Source organism: Venustampulla echinocandica, assembly GCF_003357145.1.
Source record: "Venustampulla echinocandica strain BP 5553 chromosome Unknown scaffold_0, whole genome shotgun sequence".
Taxonomy (NCBI): Eukaryota; Fungi; Ascomycota; class Leotiomycetes; order Helotiales; family Pleuroascaceae; genus Venustampulla; species Venustampulla echinocandica.
In genome coordinates, this window is record NW_022474205.1 from 6,462,333 (window position 1) to 6,478,268 (window position 15,936).

The following is a 15,936-nucleotide window of genomic DNA, read 5'->3' on the forward strand; positions in this document are numbered from 1 at the left end:
GCTACGGGATTATCCCGATATTGGTCCTGTCGAGAGTAGGCTGTCTCTTTAGACAAATACGAATGACGGTATAAAAATAATAATGCTATTGCTTTTGATAGACTTAGTGGTTACTTTTAGCTGTTTTTAATTTTTCTTCTCTTTTACTAAATGAAAGGTCCGTTTAGAATAAATCGTCTATTACTTAATCCAAACCGTAAATAATGCTTCTGAACCCTGCAATGTACTTGGTACCTCCAATGCAAACGCACTGCGGAGGCGCGGCAAACGTCAGCCTTACCAGGACAGCCAAGGGCCATGTGGCTGGCTGGACGGCCGGGATCATTAACCTCAGCATCAGTGACCAGACTGCAGACTGGTCGAAACCCGAACCCGGCGCTTCGAGCCTGAGCGTTGCATCGCGGATAAAGTTGTTCGTTTCCGTGCAACCATCCGGACCGACTCAGGCACCAATGTATTGCACAGATACTGAGATCGAGAGAGGCTTGATAGGCACCTACTTGGGAAAGGATGTAGCATTCCCGAATCCCGATCCTGAATCCCAAATTTCAACCTCCTCCCACCAAAGCTTACCTCCGCATGATTGCAGTCGCTTGGTCAGCACTAACTGACGAAGGGGACTTCCCGGTACAACCGATACAACCGGTACAACTGGCAGTTGGAAATGAATAGTCGACGCGGTACGAAGTACCGAGGTGGGCAATGCACACATGCGCCTGGCGACTTTACACGGCTTGAATGGCTTGACTCTTGAGGTTAAATGTGGAAGTGTAGGTACGAGTATAGTACATACCTACGCACATGAAAACATTGAAAAGGCCTCGAACCGAATAAGAACATAAAGTTGGGGAGAGAGTTTTGAGACACCAAAGGATTAATGAGTAAGTCTATGCTACCTATTACGTACGGAGGGTAGTACTGGCATGTACCTGAGGTAGCTCTACAAGAGGTACCTAGGTAGGTAGGTACTTGGCAGGTTGCTGAGCTATCTAGGAGTAAGCAAGGCACGTGATCCGGAGGCGCTTGGGGTCGCCTCGTAATCTCGGCCAATCATCGTCTTAGGCCCCTCGTTTAGCGAGTCGGGGACCTAGGAAAAGGGGACGGACTTGGCACAGGCGTCCAAAGAGGAAAATACGAGAATCAAGCTATCAGATCATCAAATCACCAAAGGAATCATCCCCTCAAACTCTCAAACTCTGCTGCCTATCATTATGACCGCTCGAAGTACGGCGCAGAAATTTTGCAAGCATACCATGTACTCGTACACCCGGCTTTGCCGCCTCGTCCAGCGCTGAAAGTAAATGGCCAACTGTACAGAATAGGATATTGACCGGGATCATTCATTTCAGCTCAATGCTCGCAGTACTTTATTACTCTTGACACTACTTTCAGGAGCTGTACGGGGTATTTCAGTCCTGGCATCCTGGAGAATCGGAGATGCTGCTGCACAGAGGAGACAGACGAATGGCGGCGTCAGCTGCATAACAATACCCTTGGGGCGGCCGTCCCCAAACCAAACAGTCAGCAACCAGGGCCTTGGGAGCGTCATGATACGTGCCACGGCACATGATGGCGATGGCGTGGCACTCTGCGCACTGATGATAGGGACCACAGGGCTGGTTCAACATTGCAGCCGGGCAGGTCATTGTCCATGGAACCTTCTTTCCAGTCTGACGAGTTCCCCCTTAGCCACACTCCCACGTCCACGTCCCCCTCCGGCAGCTCGGCCACCATCCTCAGCACCATGAGCGCCCCACGAACCATGCCTTGCTTGCAAGCCATGCCTTGTACTGGTCGTCCTTTGGAGCCTGCTGCTTGGGTGGTGCAGGTACAGGCGCCGCTGCTCCACCACATTGTCGCTCTCCTGCAACCTGGTGTTTGAGAAGTTGAAGCACCAGAGTGGGTGCTCATCACTGCCGCCCTTTTGATCCTAGCCATGTCCTAAATCCTATCTCCAGGCTTGCCGGTTCTACTCCTCGCTCCTGGCTCGTGGGGTACTATTAGGTTAAGACGAGATATCGCCAGGTCTTCCTTCTCGAGACCGATCCAAGGGATTCTCGCTAGGCCCATATAAACTCGTGTGGCGCTCAACCGTCACATTATATTAATCAAGCAAACCCTCCAGCCGCAACGACCTTAGATAAACTCAAAACTATCTATCAATTGTATCCATACTCCTCTGTGAACTAATCCCCGGTTGTGTTTTCGTCCGATCAAATAGACCACTCACTATCCCTGGCTTATCCTGCTTACTCCGAAGCTGTATGACCTCCGTTGATGCTCCCAACGAAATAGAACAATGGGGTCGCATGGAAAATCAGATTCTGATTTCCTACATCCAAACAGAGATTTCCCGACCGAGTTATACCGCCACCCATCTCTTGAACGCAAGGGGAGACCCGACAAAAGGGGGAGGGCAAGTAAGCCTAAGGTCAAATCGGGTTGCATCACTTGCAAGGTAAGCTCGCTCTTCCTCTCGACTCGATTATCATCCAAGAATGGGTATAGCCCATGATACTGATACAATATAAAGACCCGGCGAGTAAAATGTGATGAGACGAAGCCCGAGTGCCTTCGCTGTCAAAGGTTTGGTCGTCCTTGCGACGGCTACGCTCCTGATGCTTCTCGATCACGAAGTGTGAGCCACATACGCCCTCGCTCGTCTTCTACAAGCCTATACTCCCCAACCATATCTATTCATGGTGCCGACGAAGAGAGCCGTTACTTCCAAGTGTTTGCGGAACGCACCGTCTATGAAATCCCTGGTTTCTTTGATGGTACTCCTTCTAGCACTTTTTGGAGCCAGCTCGTTCTACAGGAAAGCCACCATGTGAGCGCTATTCGACACGCTGCTATATCCCTTGGGGCTCTTAGCAAGGGGTTGGAGGATGCCCCTCCGCCGCATCTGAAATCTAATGTCTTCCAGAATATCAGTGGGAAGCATCACGAATATGCTGTTCTCCAACATATCAAGGCGATCAAAGCCCTAAATCAATACATATCATCATCACCCTCTCCACAGCTGAGGAGTGCACTTATTACATGTGTGCTATTCATTTGTTTTGAAGCTTCCCAAGAGAGCAAAGCGTCGTGTATCCAGCAGACTCAAGCCGGCCTCAAGATGCTCAGGAGCTATTACACTCGAAAACCACAATCGAGATCTACGACACCGACGCAGGCTGTACAAAGCCAATGGGATGTGTCTATGTTGTCAGGACAGTCCCGTCAACACAGGCAAACCCAGATGGCTGATGATAACATGGGAGAAAGAGCTGTGGCGACACATATCGATGACTACCGTGAGGCCGAGCTAACAGTCCAACTAGATGTCGGATTCGAATCCCGCAGAACTTCATCCGAAATAAGATCTAGCTCCCTGACCCTCGGTCTAATGGGGGAATATATGAACCCTCAAAGCCCGACAATAGGAATCGATACCAACAGTGAAGGACAAAATATGGGTCCGGTATATTCACCTCGTAATTATCTGAACGCTTTGCCTAGCAACGCCTCAGATCTTAGTTGGGAAGCGGTCTCCGAATATAGCCCATCCTCTTTCGCCGTTGGAGATCTCGCCCCCAAATTTTCCATCTCAGCCGCCTCATCCCCACTCACAGAAGCACCTCCATCCCGTCCACTCTCAGTCCCTTTACCAACGACTCCACTACCATCCCCAACACAAAGAAGGTCGCTCCTGTTGCGCGCCCCGACCCCGCCTCTCCTCCAAAGCGATATTGCCATTGAGGATATCGTGGTTCAAACTTTTATAAGGGCAAATGGGCAAGGGTTCTTCTACAATACGATGTCTTGTACTCCTCCTTTGGCCTGGGATTTGAATAACGTTCACCGCATACCGATACCCAACATATTCCCGAATTTCCATGCTGCCCACCTCTGCTGGGATTTCTTGATGGATCGGGCGTTGCAATTTGTCACCCTGACCAGATATAACCGATTATACGTCCCGAGCGCTAACGAACCTCCCGAAATAATCTCGCACCAACTCCTGTCCTTGCAGAATGAGCTTTCGGCTTTCGAGACAGCATTCCGTCCGATTCTTGACAAAGCCATCCTACCCGATGGCACAGTTGCTAACCCGGCTGCGCTCACTATCTCCTTATACCAGAAATGCACCGCCATAGCAATAACAGTTATGCCCGACGACTCTGAAATGTTATATGACTATTGCCTCCCACATTTCATATATATCGTTCGAACTTGCCGGATTCTGGCTGGTTTGCATGATACCGCACGACTGCCGCGTATGCCACGCTTTAGCTTCGACGTCGGAATCGTCCCTCCCCTCCATTTCACCGCGACAAAATGCCGAGACCCCATCATTAGGCGCGAGGCTGTCGATTTGCTCTTCTCTTATCCTAGACACGAAGGAATATGGGATGGAATTCTCAGTGCGCGATTGGGTCGTTGGATTATTGCCTGTGAAGAAGAGGGACTTGATTTATCAGGACTTCCGGTACGGGTTTCTAAAATGCCTGGCCTGTGGGAACGACAACACCCGGAAGAGGAATACCATTATCCAATTCCACAGCCTATCAGTGGTACTTCAGATCCTGAGTGCCCACGGGATTGTGGGCAAGCTATATCCGAGACCATTGACAAGATGACTGCAGTCGGAATAAAGGAGTATGAGCTGATTCGCGATGGAGGTGGTTTAGTCAATAATTCTGGGATACCGCCACATTCCGGGTTCGAGAGTTCGGTACATAACAGAAAGGGAAAAGAGCGCATGAGTCAGGATAACTTGTCGTTCGCCCCGGAAGAGAGTAGGGTACGGGTCGGAGGGGTGGACTACCATATAGCAGATCGGTATATTAAAGTTTGCTGTCAGAGGGTGATGCCGAGAGCTGACGATACGATAAAGGCGAGGGAAACGGTCCTGGCTTGGTGATAGAGCGGTTTAACCGTTGGAGAAAGGGGAGAATGACCGGTATGATGTACAGGCATCTGAGGGTGGGCAAGCATATCCTAGGTTTTCATCGGACGCATTGGTTATAATTCAGGGCATGGAAACAAGATTTGTAGACTTATGTAAACCGATATAACGTGTAAATGAGCCATAATAGTGTAATGATATATCATTCAAGTAATGCTGCCCCCTTAAATATAGTTCGTAGTTCGAATGTGATTTCAGGGGGCTGTTGAGCGGGACGATCACGTGCGAGTGAATGAAGATCGCAAATTCGCTCAGCATCCAATCGGAAAGCCTGTTGAGAGAACCAACGATCTTCGAGTGTGGGCTGCCAACGAGGCTTTGCTTCTGTGATTTGCGCCGCTTCTTCATCACCTATCAACATATCCATACATGTGTGATTTCTTCTAACCTTAATCGCGAGTATATCGACCTTCGAAGCCCGTAGAACCCTCCACGTCTCCTCCTCCGCCTTCATTCCCGGGCCGCTACCTTCACATCGCACGCAACCCTCCTCACAACCGACTAGATACCAGGCGCCGCGTTCAACCCCTCACTAAGTCGCACTCGAAAACTCGCGACATTATATATCGCTACTACGAGGCCCCTTCGATCGACACACTTCCGATAAGTTGGGGCGCGGCTGTTGCGCAACGTCTTGGGAAATTGAGCTCAAAAGTGGGAATATCACATTCCTCGGCCAACCCGCGCGCTGGTGCGCTTATCTGGGGCTGTCTGAACGTTGCCTTCAGCCTCCAAATTCCCCACGATGTCTTCCTCGTCGGGTACACCGGAGTCATGGATCTCATCTTTCTGTTCGTTGTTGGGGCACGAGTACTTTGCGGAGATATCGGAGGATTTCATAGAGGATGATTTCAATTTGACCGGTCTGCAGACCCAGGTTGCGATGTACAAGGAGGCATTGGAGGTATGTTTTCTACAAGCAAGGTGTTAGTGTCTTGACTAATACGCATATTAGATGATTCTGGATGTTGAGCCAGAGGAGGAAGATGACGACGAAGAGGAGGAGGAGGATGAGGGCGACGAGTCAATCGAAGGGGAGGGCCGCACAATTCGGAGAGCCGCCATAGAACGAAGACACAACCGTATGGACTCCAACCTATCAATTATCGAATCCTCCGCGGAAATGCTTTACGGCCTTATCCATCAACGATTCATCTGCTCGCGCGCCGGCATCCAACAAATGTCGGAAAAGTACGAACTAGGCCATTTTGGCGTTTGTCCTCGAACATTCTGCGATGGCGTCCGCACATTGCCCGTTGGCCTGTCCGACGTACCAGGTGAAGACACGGTCAAGTTGTTTTGCCCCTCTTGCTTGGATGTCTACGTTCCGCCAAATTCCCGCTTCCAAACCGTTGACGGCGCTTTCTTCGGCCGAACATTCGGTGCTCTCTTTCTCCTCACATTTCCCGACTACGATATAAGCAAGAAAGGCCCAGATTCCCTAGGTGCCCATGGATCCCGGAACGCAATAACAAGCGCTAGCGATGCCGATGACAAGGAGAAGATTAACGGCTTCAACGTAAATAACTTAGCGCCTGGACTAGGAAGGGGGAAAGTGTACGAGCCGAAGATATATGGCTTCAAAGTATCGGAACGTGCGCGAAGCGGACCGAGAATGAAATGGCTGAGGGATCGGCCTGTCGATCTGATAGAGTTGGACGAGGCTACTATATTCGGGGCCGTGGAGGAAAGCGAGGACGATGCTGGAAACCTGAATGGAGCACGGACGCAACCACGGCAAACACTAGGTGCCTCGAAGAAGGGTCGAAAACCCAATGGCGGGAGTCCTATGTCTATTGACGCTAATGAGCAACAATTCGCTGGGTGAACGTTGAAGCAAGAGGTGGCGGTTGTCATGGAAGGCGTTCCGGGGTGAGGGTTTATATGGGTGGGGTGTCTTAGAGGGGTGTTCGCTATTACTTACTGATGAAAGCGAGATGCATATTTATGATGGTTGATACGATGCGGCATATAGTGCGCTACTCACTAGTAGTGGGGGTGCGAAAAATTATACGTGGTATTGATGAAGGCTGATACCGTTACGTCTCGTCTTAGTCTTTGATTCTTTATACTAGTCAAGAGTCAAAAGTCGTTTGATAGGCCGGACCGGCATATTTTATGTCGTAGATAAAATTATCCTTGGGGATCGCTTCCTCGAAATTACCATCGTCAATGCTACCGATCTCGTTCCCTCCAACTTCCTGGCTTTGTTGCACTCCTTTTTGCCTCGGGCAAGTCGATCAAATGCATAACGTGAGACCCACCTATCCCCGTTTCTTTTAATATTGCACCACCTACCACAAATTCCTACTCTTCGAGCCCTGCGATTAAAATCTATTTTCGAAGAAATTGCAAAGCTCTCCCATATGTTTAAGGAAGTTCTTAATGCCCCTACAATATTTCACCTCATCCCCTTCGAATCTCACCCACATGATGCACCATATATAAGAGAGTTGTCCCCGCGAGCACTTGACAGTAATTGGAGCCACAAGTGATGACACTGAATCGGACTTGTCCACATCACGAGCTCATACGAGGTATGTCAGCGAACAGGTCCCAAACGGACCAGCTGCGACATCCTCCCGATAGCAGAATTCGGACCTTGGAGCATGGTAGAAATGGACTTTCTCGGGCCAATCGACCCACTAACACCTAGCCTTTACGGAGATACTGAGGACAAGTATGTACTTATCGTCGTCGACTACTTCTCCAAGATTGTTTCCGCAAAATCGTTCCCGAAGGTCGACGCGGCGGCAGCAGCCCAGATGTGGGACGATCACCTAGTATCTATCTTCGGTTTTACCAGGGTAGTCTACACCGATAACGGCTCACATTTCACAGGATTCGAAACAGTAACACTGTTCGAATCTCATGGGACGACGGTGATCGCGACTCCTATCTGCCGCCCTGAATCAGTTCGGCTGATCGAAAGAATGGTACAGATGGTTGCCGCCCAGCTTCGGAAATGGGCAATCGCGCCGCGATATACAGTTTAAGAGACAAGAAAAATGTCTCAGCGTTTATGAGTCATATACTCAGGTTGTTGTTACTATTAGATTTACCGCTTTTGCGGATAGTAATATTGAGCCTGGTTAAATATACTCTTTATACTACACTGATTAAGGGTCCATGGGCCGTTTGATGATTGTCAAGTACTGTACACCATCCTCCCCACTCCTCCAAGGACGACTTATTGTCGAGATGCAATAGGACTTTGTGAAAGCTCTGTTTGCCAATCCCTTGGCAAATCCAGCTCTAAGACTCGTGTTGTCAGCTCGATCAACTGAGTGAAAGACATTGAAAACAAAATCCTCCATCGCTTCCGGAAGACTGGTGCTTACGAGAAGCATAATGTTCACAATGCTGCTGCGGGGGGATGCTTGACAGAAGGTGGGGTGCAGGCGTATACCAGGCGCGTGAAAGGGACGTTGCCCCGAGAGATGGATATCCTCGTGCGTGGTCAAGGCAGCACCAGATGTGGAAAACGTAGCCCTGTCAACAGCATACCTAGCCAAGTTTGGCCATACTGTCGGGATGGTCCTAGAGAAGGAGGACAGATTTCAGTTCGAAGATGTCTTGTCCTGGCAATTTGTTGGACTGAATGATCCTCCAGGAGAACTTCTGCAAGTATAGAAGAGTTGCAGGTCGGATATCACAAGGAAGATCATCGTGTATGAAATGAACAAAGGGCTAAGTAACTAACATCAACTCTAATACTGAACCAAAATCGATATTTAAGGTCTTTGTAGCCTTTGTCAAAACTCCCTGCTGGCTTGATTGGGATGCAATAGGGCAGATTGTGACAAATACATAACTGCGTCCTATTGATAAGGTCTCTGTCCTCGAATCCGCTTATAATTACCTTGGATAATATAAGGAGGACTAGCCAAAATAAATCTAATCTAATGAACCCGAGGAATTATAGTAGGATGTTAGATAAAGGGGTAAGCAATAAATCTCTTTAGAGATTTCACTAACCTGCCGAGAGTCCAACTCACAAGCGGTGACAGCTCAAGCCCAAAAGCGGAAACGGCCTTTGGTGAGGAAGCTTTTCGTGTGAGACTTCACGGGTAGGGTAGTCTTATGAGCATAAGTATATAACACATCAACCGCCCGAATATACGAAATGCGTCAAATTGTAACCAGGTTCTTGAAAACTCTCCAATGGCCAAATACCAAATATCCAGAATAAATATATCCTCGCTGTAGCTACCTATTGGTAATACTGATCCTGACGCTCTTCCCTTCGCCGCTTGGCAATTCTAGGTGCACCCACAACACCATTCTTACTATCCACTACCAGTGCCTACAACAGCAATAGCGGGGGAATTTCTGTTTCATAATATCTTTTTTAAAACCACCTGATATGTACTTGGTACCTGCACCCTGTACCCCACTTGCCTCAGGTATTCTACCGTGAGTAGCTTAGCTTTCTCTCTTTAGACCTCTTCCACCCTTCCATAGCCTGCCCAGCTACCTATTCTTGTGTCCTATTGCTTCGTAGAGACATACACAAAGAAAGGAAGTGGAAGACTGCGTGCCCAAAAAAATAATATTAAAACAAGCTTGGCTGAGCGGACTTAGGCGGTTGTGTAACCACATTTCATAGTAGCATTGCCAAAGAAATGCCAACTATACGTATATTGATATATTGTCAAAGAAATGCACTGTTGCCAATCATACTCACATTACCACTGCTAGTAAAATGACTATATTACTACCATTTATAATCGAAAGTAATATGATTATAATATAATATAATATATCCCCGGCAGGAGCACGAAAAAAAAAAGAAAAAAAAAAATTTACACGTAAGTGTGTTTCCATCTTCGGCTTTCCCTTTGCTCTGTGTTTGTGTTTGGTCCTGTCCCCGGTGAAAACGGAAAGGAGAAAGCAATGGAGACGGATATCTACTATTTAAAGCGCAGCCGAGCTTTATTCTATACTAATAGAGTGGAGTGTGCCGGATCGAGTTTCTGGTTCGATAGATAGGACGGTTTGATTGTGGTTTTATGCTTTTTCAGGAGTAGAATTAAACAGAACTTTTGTAGATAATAAAATATGTGACAAGGGAAGGCATTGCTTTTAAAGAGGAGATACATTCATTAAGTAGAGAACGGGAGGGGGCGTGAGACGAGAATGGGTTGCTGCAGTTGACTGACCTATATAAAATCGTTGAAGTGGTGAATGAGGTTTTGGGTAGGTAAAGCACGTCTTGAGGATTTAAATTCTTGGACTGAGCAATAGCTCTGGAAGAAACGCTGGTAACAGGATGTATGGATGATTACAGGACGTTGAATATCATGCAGTACATATGCTTGCAGCAAGGCTACGCAATGCAATGTGCTGATCACCCTCGAGCTCCGGTAGAATGCGGCTTAAATTAATGACTCTTTCACGTCACCTGCAGAGTCAGACTCCCACCAGGGAGATAACGAGGTCAGAGGATAGGTGAAGATTGTGATAAGGAAAATGCTGCTTACATTTTCCGTTATCTAGCTGGCAATGTGGAAAGTCTTTTCTTCTCCCCACCGCCTTGATGGATCTTACGGTCATGCACGCACCCCAGATGATGCGCGAGCTTCGAGGCGGTCGAGACTTTCCCGGTGTGCTGGGTAAATCCACCCTCGGTTGAAGGGGCCTGCATGTCAGACTCAGTCGACGTGGGACGAATTGGCTCACAGGATCGCATGTTAGGGTGGTCCTTGATATAATACTTGGAAGGTGAGAGGCGTTGGAAGCTAGGGAACGCTTCCGCAGTCCACCTGTTAGTTTGTTCGTTAGTTTGGCGGGGAAAATGATATCTGTGTTTCGCTTTGTTCAAGGAAGCACTGGTTCTCTTCCGACCTGCCTAATAATGGCGACAGATCTTCGAGCCCTCGAACAATAGGTGGAGCCTTGGGCGTAGGCCCCACGAGCTTTGTACGTGTAATACCATATTGTACTGGTACTACCTACTAGTACCGGGACAGGCAGCGGCAGAGACAGAGTGGCGGGAGTTGCTGTTAGAGGTGGGTTGGAGCCATCTCTTCAAGTAAAAACATTCAGGTCAGGGCCGCTGCCGATACAGCCTCCAAGGCCGAGAACGAGCACGAGGAACCGCGAGGATGAGGGCGGTGAGCAAAGAATTTGTTTTTGGCCGTTCATTCGATTTATTACTGATCATTAATTGGTGTAGATACTATGCAGGTGAGATGCAGATGCTGATGCGGAAACGCACTACCCCGTAGCCTTATGCATGTCGTTTTTGACTGCTCGACAGCCATGCACCTGTTTGCTGCCCAGAGCGTGGGCGGCGGAATGTCAGGCTGCGAGATCTCGGAGGATCTTTTTGTTTTCCTGGACCGCCGGAAACCCTAGATTAGATCGGCTTGAGAGTTAGAGCAGTGTCTCAAGCGTCGGAGTGAAGTGGCATGTTAATGATTCTTGAAGGCTGGGCATACGGCGTGGACGGCCGATCATTAACCTACACCAGCTGGCGGGGGCACCCACGCCAAACCACGAGGCGTGGACTTTCTAATAAACCTTATGTCATTGATTAGCTTCGAAGGGAAGTCGAGTTGGTCTTGTTTGTTTAGAGAACCCTTTCCCCGCATGAATCATGGCGCATTTTAGTCTGCGACAAGTGCACATTGTTTGAATCTCCGAGGCGTGCAGGGAGAATCCAAACAGAAGCCGCGGGGGGAGGCTGCAGCCCCGGCGGCGTAGTGCAACCGTAACGAGAGAAGGCTACTGTGCTTTTTCGACGGGCGCGTAGGAGGATTGGGATATTTCGGGGTGTTTGTTTGTTGTTGGTCGCAGAGTCGTAGACGGTCTGCCAGCTAACGGCGTTTTGTTGACAAGTTTGATGGGAGAGCAGATGTACGAGCAAGGATCAGGGTAAGGGTAAGGGTATGGCGTCGTACGGTGGTACTCCGTATGCTAGGGCAAGATCCAAGGGCTTTTCTCGTGCGATGGGACCAGGAGGGAGCCGCGCCAACCTCGGGAAAAAGATCGAGAGCTTGGATTGAAGGTTTGTGCTTCTCCCTGGTATAGGTCGGCATTGTGTACGCATGTGTATGTGCATTTATTGTGTGCATGTGCCTCGTTGCTCGATATGGGTTTCTCGCCCGCAGACCGCTTTATCGCATTTCTCGATCTATATATTTTTTGACGGCAGAATATGGCCGGCGGCGAGACATGGCGGTGTGGCAGGCCACCCTAAACCCTATGGAGCCCGGTGCATGGTACATGGATGATACATGGATGATACTTCCTTCTGGTATGGAGGGCAGCCCGTGCTACGACGTTGCAAAAGGTACCCGCTGGGTACCTTAAACGTGACTGACAGAAAAGGGTTTTCGGGATGATGCTGGCCGGCAGGATGATTTGATGGATGGATCCCATGGATTCATGGATTCATGGATTCTGGATACCGAGGATGCGTCGTGTCGTACTGTGGCAAAACACCAGTCAGGTATCGCTGTTGCAGCTCGGCCCCTTCAGCTTCCCCTGGGCTTTTCATTCGAAACACCACTGGCAGCACGAAGTATTGCCGTGGCCTCATCGTCACGATCCGCGGCATATCATCTCATCATCTCATCAACACAGATCAACACAGATCATCACACTCTCACACATCACATCACATCGCATCTCGTACTCGGGCAGTTGCACAGGCAACCAACGGACAACGCCCAAGTAAACAGGAATGCGACTGCAACCCAATCGCCAGCGGCTGCATTACTTGCGCCGGCGGCATTGCGCATTCTCGATGCAGAAGCATCCCGACAAGTGAGGGAATAGCGGTGTTGATTGATTGCTTGAGCATCCTCCTTCAACCCCCTTACCTCTAAGTCACTGCGTATCAGACCGTGCTCGCCCGATGCGATGCAGAGCAAGAGCCCGCCCAACCTCGTTGCCAACCTACCACCCAATAGGTGAACGGAGGGCACACCTATAACTAGGGGACATAAAAGTGTAGGACTCCGGAACTCCGGAATCATGGAAATAAAAGAGAGCTACCGTCAATGAACAAAATAATGGATCCGCAAATAATAATGACCAAGGAAAAAGGGACGAAGAAAGAAAAAAAAAAGACCTGCTCAACCCAACCCAACCCCGGCCAGCTCGGTAATAGAGCAGACGGTAATGGAGGAAGAAGTCGGTGGCGCGCCGCTCGGTGGCCCGTGCGGCGGGTGCCACTGAATCATCGCTACGAAAGCTCTCGCTCGAATTAGAAGCAAGGAGGGAGGGAGGAGTAAGGAGTTCGACCAGAGTAAACAACAAAGTAAATAAAGGGCAGCAGAGTTGGAAATAGGCAGCATAAGCACCCAGCCAAGCAAAGCAAGCAAGTAAAGGGTATATACCCAAAGGACACCTCCACACACAGCTGCCGGCAGAGTGCTTCGTATTATTATTTATCTGCCTTTTCCAAACAAGACGTCCGGCCTACTTTACTACCTCAGTCAGTTGCCTACCCGCCTAGTGCAAATAAATGGCAGCGCCACCAGGCCACTAGCAGCAATACGCACGCTAAACAGAGCCTTGCAGCGCTGGAGCTGCCCACCAGCTGCCCACTGGCTGCCCACTGCAACACTGCAACAGCCCTCTGCCCACTCGCTGGGAACTGGAACTGGAACCTGCACTGCTCCAAGACTCTCCAACGCGGCACCGCCAATTAATGCTGCCCCCGTCTCCCCGTCAGATCATCGTGCAGCCCCCAGGAACAACAGTCCTCGCCCACTCAATCACTCACTCGCTCATCCATCCATACTCCATATTCACTCACTCACTCACTCACTCACTCACTCACTCACTCACTCAACCTCGCATCTCAACCATCTCCTCCTCCTCCTCCGCCTTGTCACCACGGGCAATCTCAAGTCAGTCCCAGAGGCGACCATCCGACACCATCATTCGCGAACTTTCCTCCCGTCGCCATCTCGTCCTCATCTCCCCCCATCCGCCCCCCCCCCTTTCTCGTCCCTAAACATCCCGCATCACCGCATCACCGCATATCCCAATAATCATGCCATACAACACTCGTCGCAAATCGCTGTCGCTGCCATCCCTGGGCATCCATCTCCCCGTCACACATGCTTCACGCGCAGCCGCACGACTTTCGCCGCCTTCGACCGTCCCATCCTCAACCCCATCCTCAAACTCGGATGATCCTCCGGCCAAAAAAATAAAACGATCGCATGACGATTCGGACTCGCCCTCGCGATCGATGTCGACCCAACGCGCGCCCGTCAAGGTCAAGTACGAGCATACTCCGCCCCCATCGCCAGAAGCCGAGGCCCCGGAGCTGGATGAAGAAAGCTCGCATCAGCCTGTCGAGATCGACTTGGAAGGGATCAATGACGAAATAGTCGAGGCGGTTATCGTGCAGCTGCAAAAGTCGGCGAATAGGCCCCATTTAGTCAAGGAACTCGCGGCTATCTTGTCGCAAAATGTCAAAATCGTGGAGCAGTAAGTAATGGCAGTTTTTAATTTTCCGCGCTCTGGTTTGGGAGGGTAAACTAATCGAAATGACGTTATAGATCCGCGAACCCGTCCGCCATCATCTCGTCGCGACTTTCCTCCTACTTGAAGCGATCGTGGACAGCGTTGGCGCCTTGTCCGGTGGCAAAGGAACTAGAGACCGTACATCCACGACGCACATATTTCTACCTAACGACGTATCGGCATCAACCGATTCCAGATCCCTCGACCGTACAGTTTCCCCAGCGCGCGATAATATCTCCAGCGCTGTCAAGCATTGCCTCGAGATCCGACGAGGCCGACGCCGAACGAAGACGAGAGCTGTCGCCCTCGCCCGAGGTCGACCTGTCATCGCCGGAATTCGAAGGCGACGATGCCATGACGCCACCCACCCCGACCGGGTCATTTTCTGGCCGCCTAGAACCAGTCATACGAAATAACCGCGCGTCATCACCCCCCCTAGAAAAGGACGAGAAGGAGTTTACACAGACCGCGAGGGGAATGCAAAAGCGAAAGTTAACTAGAGATATACAAATGAGTGGCGTCCCCTCGGACATGGAAGATCATCCGATGAAGAGCCCGGATTCCGACGCGTTGTTTGGGGATGGAAAGCATCTTAATCCCGCCCATACCGGTATATTCGTCAGCAGTCCTGCCATGAAACCCAGTTTTACCATAGGCGGGTTGAAAAGGGGATTTGAGGACTCGAGTAATTTGTGGGTGCGCATCGAAGGTGTTATGGAATGGGACATGCGGAGTCCTGAAAACGTTGAGCTCGATGAGCTGGATTGCATGTTCGACGATTTCTGAGCTGCAGAGGGGACTGTCACGATTTTCGATTCGGTGTAATTCCTTATCTCTACTCCTTTTACTTTTGCTCTATCTCTTCTCATCTGTGGACAGATTTTTGGTTGAGCTTAATAAGTTATCTGGATTTTGCACACCTGTGTCTAGCTGTCGTTGTTATCTATCCATCTATCATGGAGGGGGCTGCTGTTAGCTGAGCTGTACGATCTAGACCGGAAGACGCTAAAAGGGAAAGACAAAAGGGAAGAACAAAAGTCAGCAATGTGGACGGAGAATGGTAGACAAAGACCGATGGCGGTTTCTATTGCATATTTACTGGCGCGGATTTTGCTTATAGGCGTTGTTGAGCAAGCGATTGGGGCATATCTTGTACGCATATATTATTTGGGCAGCATTGCTTATCATGGATCTTGTACACTTCGAGTGTTACGCAAGATCAAAAGAACTAAAGAATTCTCCATTCAATGCAGCTTGTTGAATCTCATGTGCATGAAAATCTGGTGGTGGATAAAGTGGTGGATGCCGGCCATACCTTGCATTTTTATTTGCGATTATATTAATTGCTCAGGGGTCAAACATCAATAGTTCGGAGAAAATGTATGCGGGGGTTTATTTTATTAATCGATCCCTGGCGATATGAAGTTGGATGTACTGTAAAGGGCACCCAGCCTCGTGCTGTGAAGCATAGCCTTGCATGCTTGAGCAAACGG

At 49.6% G+C, this 15,936-nt stretch overlaps 5 protein-coding genes across 5 annotated transcripts; all 5 read left to right on the top strand.

Annotated features, from left to right (window-relative positions):
* Positions 1-203: 203 nt before the first annotated feature.
* On the top strand, positions 204-611 carry BP5553_02012 (uncharacterized protein; the record flags this gene model as incomplete). Its single annotated transcript, XM_032010635.1, has 1 exon — positions 204-611. One exon carries the CDS (start codon positions 204-206, stop codon positions 609-611), a length of 408 nt encoding a protein of 135 aa, XP_031874689.1.
* Positions 612-2,299: 1,688 nt separating this feature from the next.
* BP5553_02013 (uncharacterized protein) lies at positions 2,300-4,909 on the top strand (the record flags this gene model as incomplete). Its single annotated transcript, XM_032010636.1, has 2 exons — positions 2,300-2,458; positions 2,534-4,909. The coding sequence occupies 2 exons, from the start codon at positions 2,300-2,302 to the stop codon at positions 4,907-4,909; spliced, it is 2,535 nt and encodes an 844-aa protein (XP_031874690.1).
* Positions 4,910-5,699: 790 nt separating this feature from the next.
* On the top strand, positions 5,700-6,782 carry BP5553_02014 (Casein kinase II subunit beta; the record flags this gene model as incomplete). The annotated part of the gene is made up of 2 exons (XM_032010637.1): positions 5,700-5,858; positions 5,910-6,782. The coding sequence occupies 2 exons, from the start codon at positions 5,700-5,702 to the stop codon at positions 6,780-6,782; spliced, it is 1,032 nt and encodes a 343-aa protein (XP_031874691.1).
* A 790-nt stretch (positions 6,783-7,572) lies between these two features.
* BP5553_02015 (uncharacterized protein) lies at positions 7,573-7,950 on the top strand (the record flags this gene model as incomplete). Its single annotated transcript, XM_032010638.1, has 1 exon — positions 7,573-7,950. One exon carries the CDS (start codon positions 7,573-7,575, stop codon positions 7,948-7,950), a length of 378 nt encoding a protein of 125 aa, XP_031874692.1.
* A 6,014-nt stretch (positions 7,951-13,964) lies between these two features.
* Positions 13,965-15,229, top strand: BP5553_02016 (Uncharacterized protein; the record flags this gene model as incomplete). Its single annotated transcript, XM_032010639.1, has 2 exons — positions 13,965-14,407; positions 14,479-15,229. The coding sequence occupies 2 exons, from the start codon at positions 13,965-13,967 to the stop codon at positions 15,227-15,229; spliced, it is 1,194 nt and encodes a 397-aa protein (XP_031874693.1).
* Positions 15,230-15,936: the final 707 nt, after the last annotated feature.